Below are 17108 nucleotides of genomic sequence, written 5' to 3'. Positions count from 1 at the left end.
TCCCTTGCCTCTCTATGTTAGAACACTGACTGGCACTATAGCGACTGTGCGTTCATCAGTGCAGTGGTCCCCAAAATTGACTCAGGACATAAAACAGTTACATAAGGAAATAACTATACAAAAGGTAGTCAGTGTTTAAAAAAATCGAAAGAAGATACCAAGGCCAGATGCTTTCAAAGGTACTTTTCTTGAACTAGATATGGTGGCATATGCCTATAATGTGAGCACACCGAAGGATGAATGAAGCAGGAGGATTTTGAATTTGGGATAAGTCTAGGCTATATAGAGAAATCTTGTCTCAGCTATTCCCTCAGCCCCCCATAGTCACAGGGTAAAAAAAATTCTCCTAATCAACTATTTAAGAAAACAGGAAAAGAGAGAATTATTCAATTTACTTTATTAGGCTCATATAATGGTGATACAAAGACGCAGTGACAACATAAATTGGGGTCTCTTCCAACTGTCTACAACCCTCTGCACAGGATGTCCCCGTGGTTCGCCTCCTTCCATCCTACTTGAAGTCTATGTTCACAAGCCATCCTGTCCGGAGTCCAGCCCTTACCATCTTATTAAGGTAGAATGTGCTTGCTTCCAGTCTCTGGCCCCATTCTTTCCCTTTGTGTCCCCCACTGTACTGATCTCTTACATCTCACTCTCCCTTTTGTTTCATTTAGCCTAGGCTGGCCTTGAATGTCCCTTTATGCTATGTAGCTGAGGATGACCATTGTTGGACCAGCCTGACTCCATCTTAAGGATGGAAGCCATTTTGTTTTAGGGTCACAAGTTCATATCTGTTTGCTGCAAAATTCAAGTCAATTGTACTTTAACCTGTTTCTGGAAATAGACAAGCTCCTCACCCTGTGGGGTTTGACTTACACTTTGAATGTATCCTGATAGACAAGATGTTCTGCCAAACAATTCTTAAGGGTTCAGACAAGTTCCTATGTGACCAAAGTTCCTCTGGAACTCCCCCAACTCTTGAAAACCCCCTAGTCTTGCAGTTTTTTGGACTATATAAGCCCTACCCTTTCCTGTGTTTGAGGCTATATTTTCTTTGTCCTGTCTCCCCCCCCCCCCCCCGGAGCTGAGGACCGAACCCAGGGCCTTGCACTTGCTAGGCAAGCGCTCTACCACTGAGCTACATCCCCAACCCCCAAGGCTGTATTTTCGAATCCCACTTTAGGGGAGTCTGAACATAGAGCTTGCTTACATTGACCAAAGAACCTAGGCAATGGTCTTTACTCTCGTTTGGTGGGATTGGCCCTGTGAGCACCTCTCCTCCTGTCTCCCCCTCTTCAGGGCCGAGACTGCAGGAGTTGGGACCATGTCCAGCTGTGCTGGTTGAACCCAGGGCTCCATGCACGCTAGGCAAACACCAACAGCGCTACATGCCTGGCCCTCACTAGAGTATTATCTTTATTTCATAATGACATTTGCTATTGAAGACACAGATTCAGACTCCATGAAGGCCTCTTTGTCCTGCTTCACCGATCTGATTGGCTGGAATAGCACTAGGCACAAAAACCTAAGCAGGGAGAAGACAAAACTTTTTTGAGGGGGACAGTCTGAGCTTTCGGAAAATACTAGTGAGAAATTATGAGAATATTATAAGACAGAAGGAAAAGAACATTCACCTACCCCACCCCCCAAACAGGGGAAAAGAAAATCAACCTTAGGCTTGGTATTAGAGCTTTTACTTGACCCTTGGTTCAGCCTCCACCACCTCAAATCAGCATCGACACAAAAACACAATCTTAAATAAAATGGGATCAACCTATTATTTCTAAAATGCACAAAACAAAAACACTCACAGTAATCATTCCAAGCAGCCATGTGACCAAGTGGGTTCTCCATGAGAATGACTGGGTGACCCATCACTGAAAAAGCCGACCAGTGTCTTTAGTCTTTGTTGATTTTTATATCTCTTTATTGTGAGTGTGCACATGTGTGGAAGTCAGGCAGCAATGTGTAAAAGTGAGTTCTCTCTTTCCACACCTGACTTCTTGAGACTGAACCCAGGCCTTGCCCTGAGGCTTGGCAGTGCCCTTAGCTGCCGAGCCTTCTCACTTAACCCCAAAAGATAAATCTTGAGGTCCTCCGAATAAATAGAAAATAATTTATAAATTTGAAAAATGCACTTAAACCTTAAAAAGAAACTTCCTCCACAGTTTCTGGTAGTTGTCTCAATGTAAGACATTAAATCTGTAATTAACATACCTGAGATATATATAATATATATATTATATATGTAAATTAAAACACAATGTATTTATCATTTGTGAAATACTATCAAGCTTTAAAATTCTAATTACAGGGGCTGGAGAGATGGCTCAGCGATTAAGAACACTCCTTACTCTTGCAGAAGACCTGGGTTCAATTCCCAGCACCCACAGGACAGCTCACAACTGTCTGTAAGTCCAGTTCCAGGGGATCTCAAACCCTCGTGTGGCCTCATGCATGTAGGCAAACACTCATGTGTATAAAAATAAGTAAAGCTATAAAAAAGTAGGCCTACTTGAGGCATAAAGTTGGTCCAGGTGTGTGCTAGAATTTTGTGATTTTGAGCAAGTTAGTATGGTATATACCTTAAACTGTAGGGTTCTGTAATCAAATATGCTGAGATTTTTGAGTAGTGGTTCTCAAACTGGGGGTCGTGACCCATTTGACAAAGCTCTATCTCCAAAAATATTTACATTATGATTCTTTTTTTTCTTTTTCTTTTTCTTTTTTTTTGAGATAAGCCTTCTCTGTGTAACAGCCCTGGCTGTCCTGGAACTTGCTTTGTACACCAGGCTGGCCTCAAACTCACGGAGAGATCTGCCTGCCTCTGCCTCCCGAGTGCTGGGATTAAAGGCGTGCGCCACCACAGCCCAGCTACATTACGATTCATAACAGTATTATAGTTATGAAGTAGCAACGAAGCAATTTTATGGTCGGGGGTCGGCACAACATGAGGAACTGGGTTAACGGGTCGCAGCACCAGGACGGGTGAGAACCACTGTGTTCGAGTGAAACTTCTCATGTGCACCACAGAAGGGTCCCAGTAGCTTTGTGTCCATTTAGTTCAAGTTCTGTTTTAAGAAAACATTTGGAAGGACTTGAGGATTGAGAATCCAGACAGATATTGGATCATGTCAGTGGACGAAGGAATGGCCTGTGAACCGGAGGAAATGGAAGAGAAAATACAATGTGGAGAAATGACCAAGTGAAGCCGTCCCTGTCATGGAGTCCCTCTCTCAATCCCACAAAATTGCCAGACTACGCTTTTCCCTAGCCTGAGATTTCCTTTACCGGTTCTCTTTTCTCCTCTCGTCTGACGATCTAAACCATTAGTTATCACTAGCAATTCTTAGAAACTGCAAATCAAAGCTTCAGTGAGAAGCTGTCTGTTAATCTATTCAAGAGGCCTGAGCTGGGGGTGTGGCTCAGTGATAAAATACAGTATTTGTTAACCAATAGTGAGGTGCTAAGCTCCACGCCAAGCCTTCCAAAGACCCACCTCCCAAAAATCAAAAGACATAGGCAAATGACATATTTAATAGAAGGATTTAACTTCTCTTCCCCAATAACCACCCTATACAGGGTTTCTCTGTGTAGCCCTGGCTGTCCTGGATCTCAGAGATCTGCCTGCATCTGGGTTTAAAGGCATGTGCCACCAAGCCCTGCTAAGTTCTTTCTTATCTTTTATATCGTGTTCAAACTGTCCTGACCACTCACTTTTGAGGTTATTTATTTGTGGCAAGAACAGTACAAGAAGTGATGGAAGCTAAGGACACCGGTGTCTGCTCTGACACTGTCCTTTGAGCATGGCAAATGGGAGTGTAATGGGATACAGCTCACCATCTGGTGATGGCGCTATGGAAACTTCAGGCACTGGCCAGAAAAGAAAGTTACAACTAATGAATTAGCGTTAGCGCAACAACACTTATCACCAAGGACCTCCAGTTTCTAAATATAATACAGGGTCAGTGGCGGACAGGCATTGCATTTCAGCTACCTAAGGAACTTAGAAAAACAAAACAAAACAAAAAAAACCCCAAAAAACCAACCAGACTTCTGGCTGGAGTGATGCCTATAATCCCAGTACTTGAGAGGCTGGGGAGAGGATTGTATGAACAAGAGTTCTGGAGAACACAGACCTTGCCTCAAAAATAAAGAAACCAGATCCTTAAGCCTCAAGCAACAGACATTCTAATCCAACAGAAATGGCTTGAGATCTAGAAATCTGCACTTTTAAAAAGCTCCCAGAGCCGGGTGGTGGTGGTGGGGTGGTGGTGGTGGTGGTGTGGTGGTGGTGGCGCATGCCTTTAATCCCAGCACTAGGGAGGCAGAGGCAGGCCAGCCTGGACTACAGAGCAAGATCCAGGAAAGGCGCAAAGCTACACAGAGAAACCCTGTCTCGAAAACAAAAACAAAAACAAAAACAAAACAAAAAAACAAACAAAAAAAAAAGCTCCCAGGATTGCTGACACACATCTAGATCGCAGAAGTTGGTACTGAAGAATCCTAAAGTTGTATGGTAATTCGTGGCCAAGGTAACAAGGCATAGTGAGGTTTGGGTGTTGATTCTGCTTGTTTCTGAGTGAAGAAAGTGAGGAACTCTGACTAGTCTACAGCCACAGCAGTCCTGGCTCTCTCCCTTTCCATTGTCTCTATTACACATACTGCCCCCTCTTCTTCAGTCAATTTACATTAGCAGGTCTTTAAACAGACCTGCTAAAGGCCTTCTACTTTATGATAACCTGTAAGAGTGGACAAATTTGGAACTCAGATGAGCCTGCCAAAAGAGAGAAATACGCATTTTTGTCCCCAGAGTATTTTCACACCTATGGGGTTATCTTTTTTTTTTTTCTCCCCGAGACAGGGTTTCTTTGTGTAGTTTTAGCGCCTATTTCTGGATCTCACTCTGTAGACCAGGCTGGCCTCGAACTCACAGAGATCCGCCTGGCTCTGCCTCCTGAGGGCTGCGATTAAAAGCGTGCACCACTGCTGCCCGGCCTTTATGGGGTTATGTTTAAAGAACTTCCTCAGGTCTCAGGGAGCATCGTGAGTATAAACACCCCAGCGTTTGGATCATTTTGTTTGTCACAGAATGGTTGAAATACAAAAATGCAAGAGAGCAGAGCTACTCTGTCAGGGGAGGAAGCTCCTGAAAGAGCGACTGTTTGCAGAGCTGCCGCGGCAGGTCAGTTTCGAGGAGCGGGAATGCGTGACAGAATTAAAAGTTGCCTCAGAGACAAACGGCTTCAGCGACAACCTTAGCGTATGAGCTAATCTCACAGCTGTTACTCTGGTGGTAGCTCCTGCTTACTATTTATAAACCAAGACAAAATGACAAAATGTTCTAATCGTGGTGCAAAATGAGGCAACCAAAGGCAGAGTGCAGTGGGTGAAATTTTACACTTTATGAGGATAAAGTACGGCAAGTCTACATTAAAAACCAAACCAAACAGAAAAGGAGGGTTAAAAGTTTCTAAGTGTGCGAAGTGAAGAATCATAGAGCCAAGCCAAATTGCTAAAGAAAAGCAGTTTAAAAGACTGAGATGTAAGAAGTCCAGGAAGAGGAGGGGACTAACATTAAAAATGAAAGGCAGAAGTGTATGTGTACCAAATAGTTATAAGCTAAGAGCAAAAACTGAGGAAAAACTAAAAGAAAAAAAATTAGGTAATAAGATTAATTTAAAAGATAAATCCTGAGTGTTCACCAACCGACGGATAAACAGAATGTAGATTATATAAATGGTATGTTATCTCTATAAAGAAGGTTGAAGTTATGATACATTGAGGATCCCTAAAAACATTAGCAAAATCAAACAAGCCAAATAAAGAAAAGGTAAGTATTGTGTGCTTCTGCTCATCCAAAATATCAGAATAGGCAAATTCACAGATACAGGAAGAAGATTAGGTGACCCAGGGCTGAGGGAAACATAAACTGTTGAGAGATATTTTGGGAGAGAGTCATATGGTAGGGTTTTGGAAAACGTGGTGATAGTTGTTTGCAATACTATGACTGTAACTAACGCCACCGACTTCCACACCAGAAGTGGCTAAAATGGTAACTTTTAAAATACACAATTTACCGCAATGAGAGGAAGCCGAGACAGACTACAAGAAAAATCACCATGCAAGAAAATGATAAGAGAACGCTAGAATATTGTAAGGTTAACACCCTCAGTGTGTGCAAGGAACCTCAGGAGCATAATTATAAAGGAAGGATACCTGTCAAAGAAGCAACAGGGTGAACAGCCTAATTTCAAGTCAAGTATGATGACCATGTAATGTGACATCTTAAGGACACCTTTCGAGAATGGAGGACTATTAATAATTGCAGAGGGCCAACAGGTGTAGAGTGGGTCTATCTCAGGCAAACGGGAACATGAGGCTGTTCTCTATATAAGTGCAATCAGTTCCTCAAGGCTGAATTCAAGTCCATAGTTGGGGCTCTGGCAGAAGCGTAACAGTATTTTCTTGAGGAACACAAGTTGTGAAAAATGCACGATAGTTTTTCATTCTTTTTATAAAGAAATAGTATACAACTACATGGCATTTATTGAAGTTTACGAATCATACAAGAATTAGCATATAATAGGTTTTATTAAGAGGTATAATTTGTAGTAATTTTAGGTATAATATTCTAGTAATTTTAGAAATCTATATTTTACAACACATTTGCAGGCACAACATCCTAAGATCAATCAGTTTTTATGAATCTACATTTTTATATACTTCATTATAGCTCGACAGATTCACATACATTCTTTTGTACTCATATTGGCTATTGGCTACAGATATTTGAGTTTGAAAAAAATCTTAAAACCAAATTAGAATTACTGAGAAAATTAGTAATGGATATCTTACCCATTATTTATGAACTAAAATTAATATTAATGACCTAGAAATAGGTTAACTTAAACAGTCCATACCTTACATGAGAAGCTCCGACTTGGGACGTTTCTTGCTAATTCTGATATCTTGGGTTTATTTTGCAGGTGACACTTTTCCAATCTTATTCTATTGTAATAGTGACCAGCGAAGTTATAGTAACTCTGTCTCTGCATGCACTTCCCAAGGTGAGGGATACTACACGTCAAAGCTCGGAGAAATAATTTGGTCGTCTGCTGCATGGTAGCAAAGTCCCTGTTTTTTTTTTTCTCCCTTCACATGAATGATTTCATATGTATAATCATACAGCAATGGGATCTCAGAGCATTTGAGATCACCACATCTTATCCCTCCCCTTTGGGGGTCATGAGCCCCGTAGGTTACAAATAATTCCAGACATCTGATAAGTTAGGTTAAATAAACTGAAAAAACTTGTATAAGTTAAAGTTCATTCGAATCATACTTCTTGGCAGGTTTGACTTAAACATGTCATCTGTAAGGTCATTTTTTACTAGGTTCAGGCTAAGCAGCAGTGATTCTGGTGCACGTATGGGCAAACTAAAACAAAAAACAGAAAACAAGAAACAAAATAAAAATTTACAAATAAGTAAATGGACTTAATGGGAAGATCAGGAACTCTGAGGGTGTTCAAAAGCAAAACAGGTTTTATCTTACATAATTTTGGGCATATCATTGGTTTGTATGTGAAAGATAAATTGGGAAAGCCTGAATTAATTAATAATTATTTTATTATTAATTAATATTTGTTGAGTGTTGGCCAGGTGCCAGATACTTTTCATCTATTCGTCTAACTTTAGCTTCATATATTCTTGATGAAGACGCTAAAACGCTGTTCATTTTACAGGTGACCCAACTGTGGCTCTGGGAAGCTTAAGAAATTTCCCCAAGTCACCTGTTACAACAAAAAGTCCAATTGATCTGGTGCCTCATCTTGTATGTGAGTTATTGGACTTAACCATAAAAGCATAAAAAAAAAAATTAAACCCTGCAAGATGCACAAATAAAACGCAGAGTCATCTGTGGTTTAGGCTGAAAGGTAAGTTCATTATAACTTCTATAGCCAGAGACCCAGGTTCAGGCTTTGGGCCTTGCATCTGGGCCTCAATTTTATCACTCGTAAAACAAAAAATAACCACACCACTTACTTTCTGGGGTTGTTGTTTGGTAACAAAACCAGACAATTTGTACAAGTACCTGGCACACAGTAACCACTCAACAAAAGGTTTTTTCCTATATTAGCATAGGAATAATTTAGGTATGTTGAACACTGTTGAGTATAATGAGAGAATTCTTCTGTAACACGTTCCTTGGTAGCACAAAAACACCACGGTCAGTTTTTTTTTTTTTTAAACCACAGATCCGATCAGCTATGACGCCCCCCTCCCCCCTTAATCTTTTATGTCGCAGCAAAATAACGGACCAGGGGAGCAGCAGCCTAGAAGAAAAATGCCCCTAAACCGCTTAATGTGCCCCCATATCCTCCATCCATTTATCCACCATCTGCATGGAGAAGGCAGTGGGCAAGGATGGGGATAAGGGTCGGGTGGACAAATGGGTTGCTCCCCGGAGAATCTTTTCGTTTCCCTGTGCAACTGTGCATCCCAGGGGTGTGGTAGCTGGTCTCAGGGCATGAGGGAATGGTACCAGTTACCACGCATAGAAGAGACAGGGATCGGAAGGGGACCAGGGAACTGAGGAACGGCTGGAAGGTGGTGGGGAGAGGAATCGGGAAAGGGGACCCTCCAGCAACCCTCCCATACGTACGCAAATCGAAAGGCAGGCCGGCTCGGGACGCAAACGAGCGAAGGCAGAGGAGCTCTCAAGAAGGCGGTGCAGCCACCTCAGCCTCGTCCACCCGAAGTCTGCGTTCAGCACCCAGCAAGAGAGACAACCTATCTCGCGCCGCCCAGAGCTAGTTTGCAGCACGCCGGTCTACGTAACACCAATCCAGCCGGGGAGCGAAGCACATTTCGCCATCTTTATTATGGTGGTGGAGGCGTGGGATTTTTCTCTATTGGATCCACTAGTCTTAAAAGACGCCCGTCTTTTGGCTTTTTGGTATTCTGTCGAGCAAGTGACGAAGCGAGGAGGACGAAAACAACGAGGGAAGCCCTCCCGGTCACTATGTCACGGCTCCCTCCCGCTCCGGCTCGCCCTCACTAAAGATGGCTACCAGAAAACTGGTGCAATGACGTGACGCCGCGGTCCTGGTTGCCAGGGAGACGCGAATACCGGAAATGCGGAATTCGGGGAGGGCGCACGCCAGGGCTGTGGGCCGGCAGCCGGGCGTCCCAGGTCCTGACAGGGAAGAAGTTGGCAGGTCCTGACTGGGGAGAGCTGTGGCGGAGGCACCTCCGCGTCCAGGTAGCTCGGGGGATGGAGTCGCGGGTCGCGGCCGCTGAGGCTGCGGGGACTGAAGCAGACGCGGGCGAGGGTCCCATGATTGGAGGCGCCAAGCAGGGGTCGGTGGTCTCGGTGCCCAAGGGGGCCGCCCGGTGGAAGCTCCTGCGCCAGGTAAGGGCGACCGCTCGCCACCTTTGCCTCTGGCCACTCCCCTCCCAGGTACCAGGCGCCCAGCCCGGGGCATGGCTTCTCCGGGTGCCGGGAGCCAATCGGGAAGCCCCGCCTTGCTTCCTCTTCACCGTTCCACCTAAAAAGGGAAACTCTGGCGGGGTTGGGCGGTGAGAGCGGGACAGCCGTAGCTGAGGTCCCGGGCAACTCACATCCCGGGAAGCAATCCTTCGCTTGCCCGCCTGATGGCTGGGACCGCCGCGTCCCTCCAACCCCGCGCGCTCTTCTTTCCTGCCACTTTCCAGTTTGGTTTAACTCTCAGCCTGGTCGTGGTCACCGACCCCCACGGTGCACCTTTTGGTCCTGGTGGAAGGGTGACACTGCCCGCGTGCCCGTGTGTATAGATGATAGTGAAGGGAGCAGGAGAAGCGACTGACATTTATCTTTGAAGTCATTAGTGGGGATACTCGCTGCCCGAGACGTACGGATGAATCCAAGTGTGTTGTTGGCTCCTCCTAACTTCCAGTAAAGGCTGTTGTGTTTATAAGTTTCCTCGGTCATTGTGTCACAGCGACAGAAACGTAACTAAGACCGTGGCTCAGAGCACCGAGTTATTTTACTTAGCTATTGCCATTCACAAACAACCACGATGTCATATGTCATACAACTTCTTTGAACCGCCTGGTAGTTTATTGATATAGGATGTGATCACCTGCATGGTTTAATGTTGTGTACTTGGGCTAAATACCCAGAATTCTTAGATCAGTTGGCAGGCATGCTCTCACAGTTATGATAGAAGTATAAGAGAGCAAGAGGCACATTTTAGATCCCTGCTTACACACCCCAGGCTTGGAGTTGGCACACCCCAGCATCTACCCGGTGTATGATCTGCTGCAGTGTTTTGAAGGGACTGATCCTGTGGAACCATAGCCGCAGGATCTCCGTGACTTCGGTCGGGCAACAGCAGGATATCAGAGAGGAATGTCAGCGGAGGTCCAGTATTGATGGTGTCCTAAAGCCAGAGGCCTTGAACCTGACCAGCAGCACTCCACACAAAGAACATTTGCAAGTAATGCTGTTTGGACAAGAAGGTATAAAGCACGATACACAGCAGCAGCTCCCAATGCCACTAAGATGAATGGAGTGCTGATGGATAGGAGGAAAAGACAATTTTGTTTTTTAATTATTATTTTTATCTTACCCTTTTTATTTTTATCTTATTCTTTTTTAGGTTTCCTTTGACGGGGGACACTACTAGAGTGAGGGGTGGATACAGAGGGATTGGGAGATGAGCAGGATTGGGGTGCATGATATAAAATTCCCAAAGAATCAATAAAAATAAGAGAAAAAAATTAAAATGAAATTCCTGCTTACATGATGTCTCTTAACATGCTGTATTACTTACTTGTATTATTAGAGTGACCAAGTACCAGACAAAGCAATTTCAGAAAGGAAGGTTTTTTTCTAGCGCACAGCGCAGTTTGAAGGCTCACAGTTTGAAGGCTCAGTTTGACGGCTCACACTTTGACGGCTCACACTTTGACGGCTCACACTTTGAAGGCTCACAGTTTGAAGGCTCACACTTTGACGGCTCACAGTTTGAAGGCTCACAGTTTGACGGCTCACAGTTTGACGGCTCACAGTTTGACGGCTCACAGTTTGAAGCTTACAGTCCATCACAGCAGGGAGAGCCAAAGCAGCGGAAGCGTGAAACAGCTGCTCACATTGTATTAGCACTCATGAAGGAGAAAGCAATGGGCGAATACTTTTCTTCTATTTATTTAATTCCTTCCTTCCTTCCTTCCTTCCTTCCTTCCTTCCTTCCTTCCTTCCTTCCTTCCTTCCTTCCTTCCTTCCTTCCTTCCTTCCTTCCTTCCTTCCATTTATTTAGTTCAAGATGCAGCCTGTGAAATGATGATACCACAATTAGAGTGTGACTCCTCACATCGGTGAACCCTAATCAAGAAAATTCTTTACAGGCGTGCCAAGAGGTTAACCTAATATAGATAACCCCTCATAGACATGCTCAGAGACTCCTTAGGTTCCTCGAGTTGATGATCACTGTAAGACATCATATCACATCACATCACATCACTTCACATCACATCACATCACATCACATCACATCACATCACATCACATCACATCACATCACATCACATCACAAGATTTTGGCTAAAGGAAGATGCATAACTAAACCAAAAGTCACAGGGTAGGGAAAAATACTCCTTTTTGAGGTGACATGGAAAAAGTGAAATTTTTTCTATAGAACTTCATTCTGTCACAATAGGCTAAACATATATGGGCTTTTAGTGAGTGTTTAAAGTGACTAAACCACTCATGTCTCCTCTGTATTTGGAGGCAGAAAGCTTAAAGAATCTGATCAGGGTTTGAAATGTGTGCCTTTTTTTTTTTTTTTTTTTTTTTTTTTTTTTTTTTTTTTTTTTTGAGACAGGGTTTCGCTGTGTAGCTTTGTGCCTTTCCTGGAACTCACTCTGTAGTCCAGGCTGGCCTCGAACTCACAGAGGGAATAAAGGTGTACACTACGACTGCCCGGCCGGAAATGTGTGACTCTTAAGCTGGGAGTAGAAGACTTTGCATGTGCACAGCCCCTAGTTTTGTTCTCTACCACTGGGGGGCAGAGGGGGCTCTTTTTTATTTTTTATTTATTTATTTTTTTTTGCTTGTTACCTCCCCACCACACACACATAATTTTGTCTTTTGGGACTCCTCAGGATCCTGATGATGTCTTACGGTCCTTTATATTAGGTGTTTAATGCTTACTCTGAAATTCATATTTTAGAGAGAAAACCCATTTGCCTAGTACATTATTGTTTCCAGGTGTTGTGATGACTTTCTGACTTCTGATTCTAGTGCCTACCCTAATTAGGTGAGATCTGGAAGCGTGTGTATGATCAATTGCTAAAGTTACAAGTATTTTATTTTCTTTTTTGTTGAGGCTCATCTGATAGCAGTGATGATCACTTATAACTTCAGGCTTTCATTGTCCATCCAGTTAGGGATCCTGAAGAAATGATCTGTTTTCCCTAACAAAGAGTTTCTTCCAGTTGACATTTCAGCCAATTGCTGTGCCTAATTAGAGTGGAGCTGTTTGGCACATCTGGGCCATCAGCCTACCTAACAATCCCTTCAGAATTACATAAAGAAGAGGAGGTGGCAAAAAAGAAGGAAACACAAACTCACAGACACCTACAGAATGGAATCATGTACCTACTGAACACTTGGCTGAAGAATCTGATTGGTAGATTTAAGCAGTTTAAGCAGGATGCTATGGATTAGATTCCCCGTGTTAACTGAGGCCCTGGATTTAGGCTCAGGTCTGCCCTTGACTTTGATGAACACTTTATTGGATGTCAGTTTTTCATTGTAAGTGAAGGAATAAGGTTAGTCATTTCAGACAGTCCCACTTCTGATTAAAATGAAATTATCTTTCTATCTTCTAATCCTAGTTATCATTGGAATCTTCAGATTTCATTGGAATCTGTAGTGACTTTCCATTTTCACCCCTAATTTTTATAATTTGAGTCTTTTTTTTTTTTTTTTTTTTTTTTTTTTTTTTTTTTTTTTTTTTTTGCTGGTTAAGGTAGGGTTTTACCCATCTTATTTATCTTTACAAAGAACCAACTTTTAGTTTGATTGGTTCTTTCTGTACTCTTTTTATATTTTTAATGTCTGTTTCATTGATGTCTCTATTGATTTTCATTATTCCTTGTTCCCTAGTACTTATAGATTCGGCTTTGTTGTTTGAGACAGGGTTTCACTGTGTAGCCCTGACTGTCCTGGATCTCGCTCTGTAGACCAGGCTGGCCTCGAACTCAAGAGATCCAACTGCCTCTGCCTCTTTAGTGCAAGGATGAAAGCTGTGGGCTACCACCATCCAGCAAGGCTTTTTTTTTTTTTTTAAAGGTTTAATTTTTAATTATTTGTTTATGGGGGGGGGGAAGCATGTGTACACATGAGTACAGGTGCCTGTGGAGGCCAGAAACAGGCATCGGATCACTTGGAGCTTGTGTTCCAGGTCCCTGTGAACCACCTGGGAACTGAGAATCTCCTGTTCTTAACCACTGTGCCAGCCCTCTGGCTCTTCTTGGATTATTAGTACTTGTTTAAGACCTTGAGTTACAAAAATCCAGTATGGAGAAGGGAAAATGGACAAAAAAGTTACACCCCAACCAAGAAGCTATTTGCAGTTGATAACCTGCTGGGAAAAGAAAATCTGTTTTCTCCAATGGAGTGTCACTGGGATATCAACCGCACTGTGAGCCAGACCTCACCCGGAAGTAGTTGGCCGACACACAATGGACTCCATGCTTTTCTTGTGTGCTTTTTGTTTTGTTATTTGTTTTATTAGGTTTTGTTAGTTTGACTCATATATATATATATTTGTTTATTTTTTTCTTGAGAGAGAAAGAACATGAAGTTTGGTGGGTAGGGAGGTGGGGAGGATCTGGGAGGAGTTTGGAAGGGGAAAGAGTATGATCAAAATATACTGTATGAAAAAATTTTAAATAAAAAAGAATTGAAAAAAATCCTCAAATAGCAATGCATGCTTATCTTGGTTAGCCTAAAAATGTTCTTTAAGAAATTATTGAACTGTATATACTCGAAACTCAGTAATTATCATAGAACTGGAAAATCATTATAATCATATTAATTACATCATTTATAATTAAACTAACTAAAATAGAAAAATTAGAACCATACACAAGACCATTGTTGGCATTCAGGCCACCCCCTTAGGGCCCCACTTGATGTCCTCTCTCTCTCTTCCTGAGTCTGCGCCCACCTCTGCTTGCCTTTCTGTCCTTTTTTCTCTCTCTCTTTCCCTCTCTCCCTCCCTCTCTCTATTCCCTCTCCCCTCCCCCTTTAATAATAAACTTTCCGGTGGATGCTGTGCCTGCATGGTGTGAGTAACTGTCCGCCCTGCCCCCTTGGCCACTGGCCGCATGACGGGTCTCCTCTGCTCAAACTTGCCAATTCCATAACAACCTTGAGTTGCATCATTAGTTTATTTATTTAATTTAATTTAAGTTTTGAGACAGAGTTTCACTCTGTAGCTCTGGCTATCCTGGAGGTCACTCTAGACCAGGCTGGCCTCAGACTCAAGAGAGATCCAGCCTCTGCTTCCCAAATTCTGAGATTAAAAGTGTGTGTTATTTCCGCTCTCTCTCTTTTTTTCTTTCTGTAACTCCTAACTGCTTAGCTGTTATCCCAAGATCCCAGAAGTTACATTTTCATTTTGATTTAATTCGAAGAATATTTTGATTTCTACTGAGACTTCTTCAATGACCCTCTGATCATTCAAGAGTAGTTTTTGATCTTTAAGTCTGTTTAAGTCATAAAGAATTTTCTACTGTGTTTTTATTTGGTTCATTGAATTTCTAATGTCCAACATTTCTTCTTCTTTTCTTTTTTTCTTGGTTTTTCAAGACAGGGTTTCTCTGTGTAACAAACCTAACTGTCTTGGAACTTGCTCTGTAGACCAGGCTGGCCTTGAACGTAGAGATCCACTTGCCTCTGCCTCCCATGGGATTAAAGGTGTGCGCCACCACTGCCTGGCTCTATTTTTTTTAAAAATATCTATTTCCAAGCCATGAGTGGTAGTGCACGCCTTTAATCATAGGCTTGTGAGGCAGAGGGAGGTGGATCTCTGAGTTAGAGGCCAGCCTGGTTTACAATAGTGAGTTCCAGGACAGCCAGGGCTACACAGAGAAACCTTCTCTTGAAAAACCAATATATATGGATATGTGTACATATTCAATATATATATTTACAATATATAAACATACATACAACACACACACACACACACACACACATATATATATGGAATATATATATTTTCTGAAGAATTCATCTTCTATGTTGGTAACCTTTTCACCATATTGCTGATTTTTATCATCCATTTCCTTTTGTGTTGCTGACTTTCTTCTCCGGATCCTGGATTGATTTTTTCTGCTTGTGTCTTCTTTGATATCACTATCATTTTTACTAGTAAACTGTGGTGAGAACACAGAAGACTTAAAAAAAAAAGATTTGGTTTGGGGCTGGAGAGACGGCTTAGCTGTTAAGAACACTGGCTGCTCTTCCAGAAAACTGAGTTTCATTCCCAATACCTGCATGACTGCTCACTACCATCTGTAACTCCAGTTCCAGGGGGTCTGTTACCTTCTTCTGACCTCCACAGGCACCAGGCATACACCTGGTGCCTAGACATTCATGCAGGCAAAATACCCATATACATAAAATAAAAATTAGAAAAAAAAAGAAAAGATCCTCCAGAAATAAAAAAAAAAAAAAAAATGAGCCTTTCCTGAAACTCACTTGGTAGACCAGGCTGGCCTCGAACTCACAGAGATCCACCTGGCTCTGCTTCCCGAGTGCTGGGATTAAAGGTGTGTGCCACCGCTGCCCAGCCACTTCTTGCTTTTTCATCCCACTCTTTGGCAATATTTTTACAATGAGTCCTTCTTTCTTACTGTGCTTCATACAGTCATCTCATTTTTTTTTTTTTTTTCTGGAGGATCTTTTCTTATATACCTTTCTGCTTTCTGCCATCACTCCCTGGATTAAAGGCTCACTTCCTTGGATTAAAGGCGTGAGTCACCATGCCTGGCTGTTTCCTGTGTGGCTTTAAAATTCAGAGATCTAGAGGGATTTCTGCCTCTGGAATGCTAGGATTAAAGGTGTGTGTGCCACCATTTTCTGCGCTCTGTATCTAGTAGCTGTTCTGTTCTCTGACCCCAGATAAGTTTATTAGGGTGCACAATATTTTGGGGAATACAGTACCACCACAGTCGGTCTACTTTATTCCTCTGGGATAACATCCTATCTACACAGCTTCTGTGCTGACAGCTATGCTGAGCCCAAACCCCAGTTCAAGCCTCCCTGTAATTATCATCATTGGCAGCATCTGGCCAGGTCCATTCCCAGATGGAGGAAAGTACCTTATCAGAGATAACTCTATACTCTCTAAGAACAGACTTAACCATCCAGGCTACCTGTTTGAGAAGGCCTGGCAGATGTGCCAATTAAGCCTTACTTCCTCCTTTCCTAAACCTTACCTCCAGTTCCAGATCTCCCTTTAACTATCACCAGAGGCATCTAGCAGTACACAGGTTGCCTAGCTACTGAGCACACTTTCCCCCACCCTGGGGTTGCAAATGATAATTAACTTATTGCCTCTCAGTGTGATTCTTATCACCCCTCCTTTTGACCCTGGAAGCTGGCTTTACACTGCTAAGGGAATACTGCTTTTAAGTGTATATATACCAGGACTTCCAGGGATGGGGGGAGGGGTGGAGAAGAGAAAAGAGTATGGAAGAACTAGACAAGTAAGAACTTGCGAGGAACAAACTGAGATGGGGAAGAACTAGATTGAAGGGCTAGAAGAGAGTACTAGAGGAATGAGATGGAAGATGAGGAAGAGCCAAATGGGGAAGTACTAGCTGGGTAAGAACAATCTGAAAAACACCTAGATGAGGCAGAATTAAGATGAGAGAATTAAGATAGAACTTCGATAAGTATAGAGAGAAATCCGGCAAGAAAGGAGCTAGGCAGGAGAACAGAACTGAAGCTGGGTATAAAGGATGCTATGTCAGAGGAATTAAAGCAAGTGGACTATAGAGCTCCGTGTGCTGAGATTCTATTTCCTGAAAATAGTCCTCGCCATT

The 17108-nt window shown here is 42.8% G+C and overlaps 2 protein-coding genes across 2 annotated transcripts in view; one reads left to right on the top strand and one right to left on the bottom strand.

Moving 5' to 3' along the window:
• The window catches only part of Prepl (prolyl endopeptidase like), a 35385-nt gene extending 26551 nt beyond the window's left edge, over window positions 1-8834 (bottom strand). The window contains 2 exon segments of the mRNA XM_028892625.2: window positions 6924-7440; window positions 8668-8834. Of these exon segments, the coding sequence (XP_028748458.1) occupies window positions 6924-7124 (201 nt within the window). The 5' untranslated portion in view covers window positions 7125-7440; window positions 8668-8834.
• Window positions 8835-9132: 298 nt separating this feature from the next.
• Camkmt (calmodulin-lysine N-methyltransferase) overlaps window positions 9133-17108 on the top strand; it is a 373033-nt gene continuing 365057 nt past the window's right edge. The window contains exon 1 of the mRNA XM_028892673.2: window positions 9133-9417. Within this exon, the coding sequence (XP_028748506.1) occupies window positions 9280-9417 (138 nt within the window). The 5' untranslated portion in view covers window positions 9133-9279. The remainder of the gene's footprint in view (window positions 9418-17108) is intronic.

The sequence above is a fragment of the Peromyscus leucopus genome, chromosome 22, assembly GCF_004664715.2.
Source record: "Peromyscus leucopus breed LL Stock chromosome 22, UCI_PerLeu_2.1, whole genome shotgun sequence".
Classification (NCBI taxonomy): domain Eukaryota; kingdom Metazoa; phylum Chordata; class Mammalia; order Rodentia; family Cricetidae; genus Peromyscus; species Peromyscus leucopus.
This window is presented reverse-complemented; position numbering and strand designations above follow the sequence as displayed.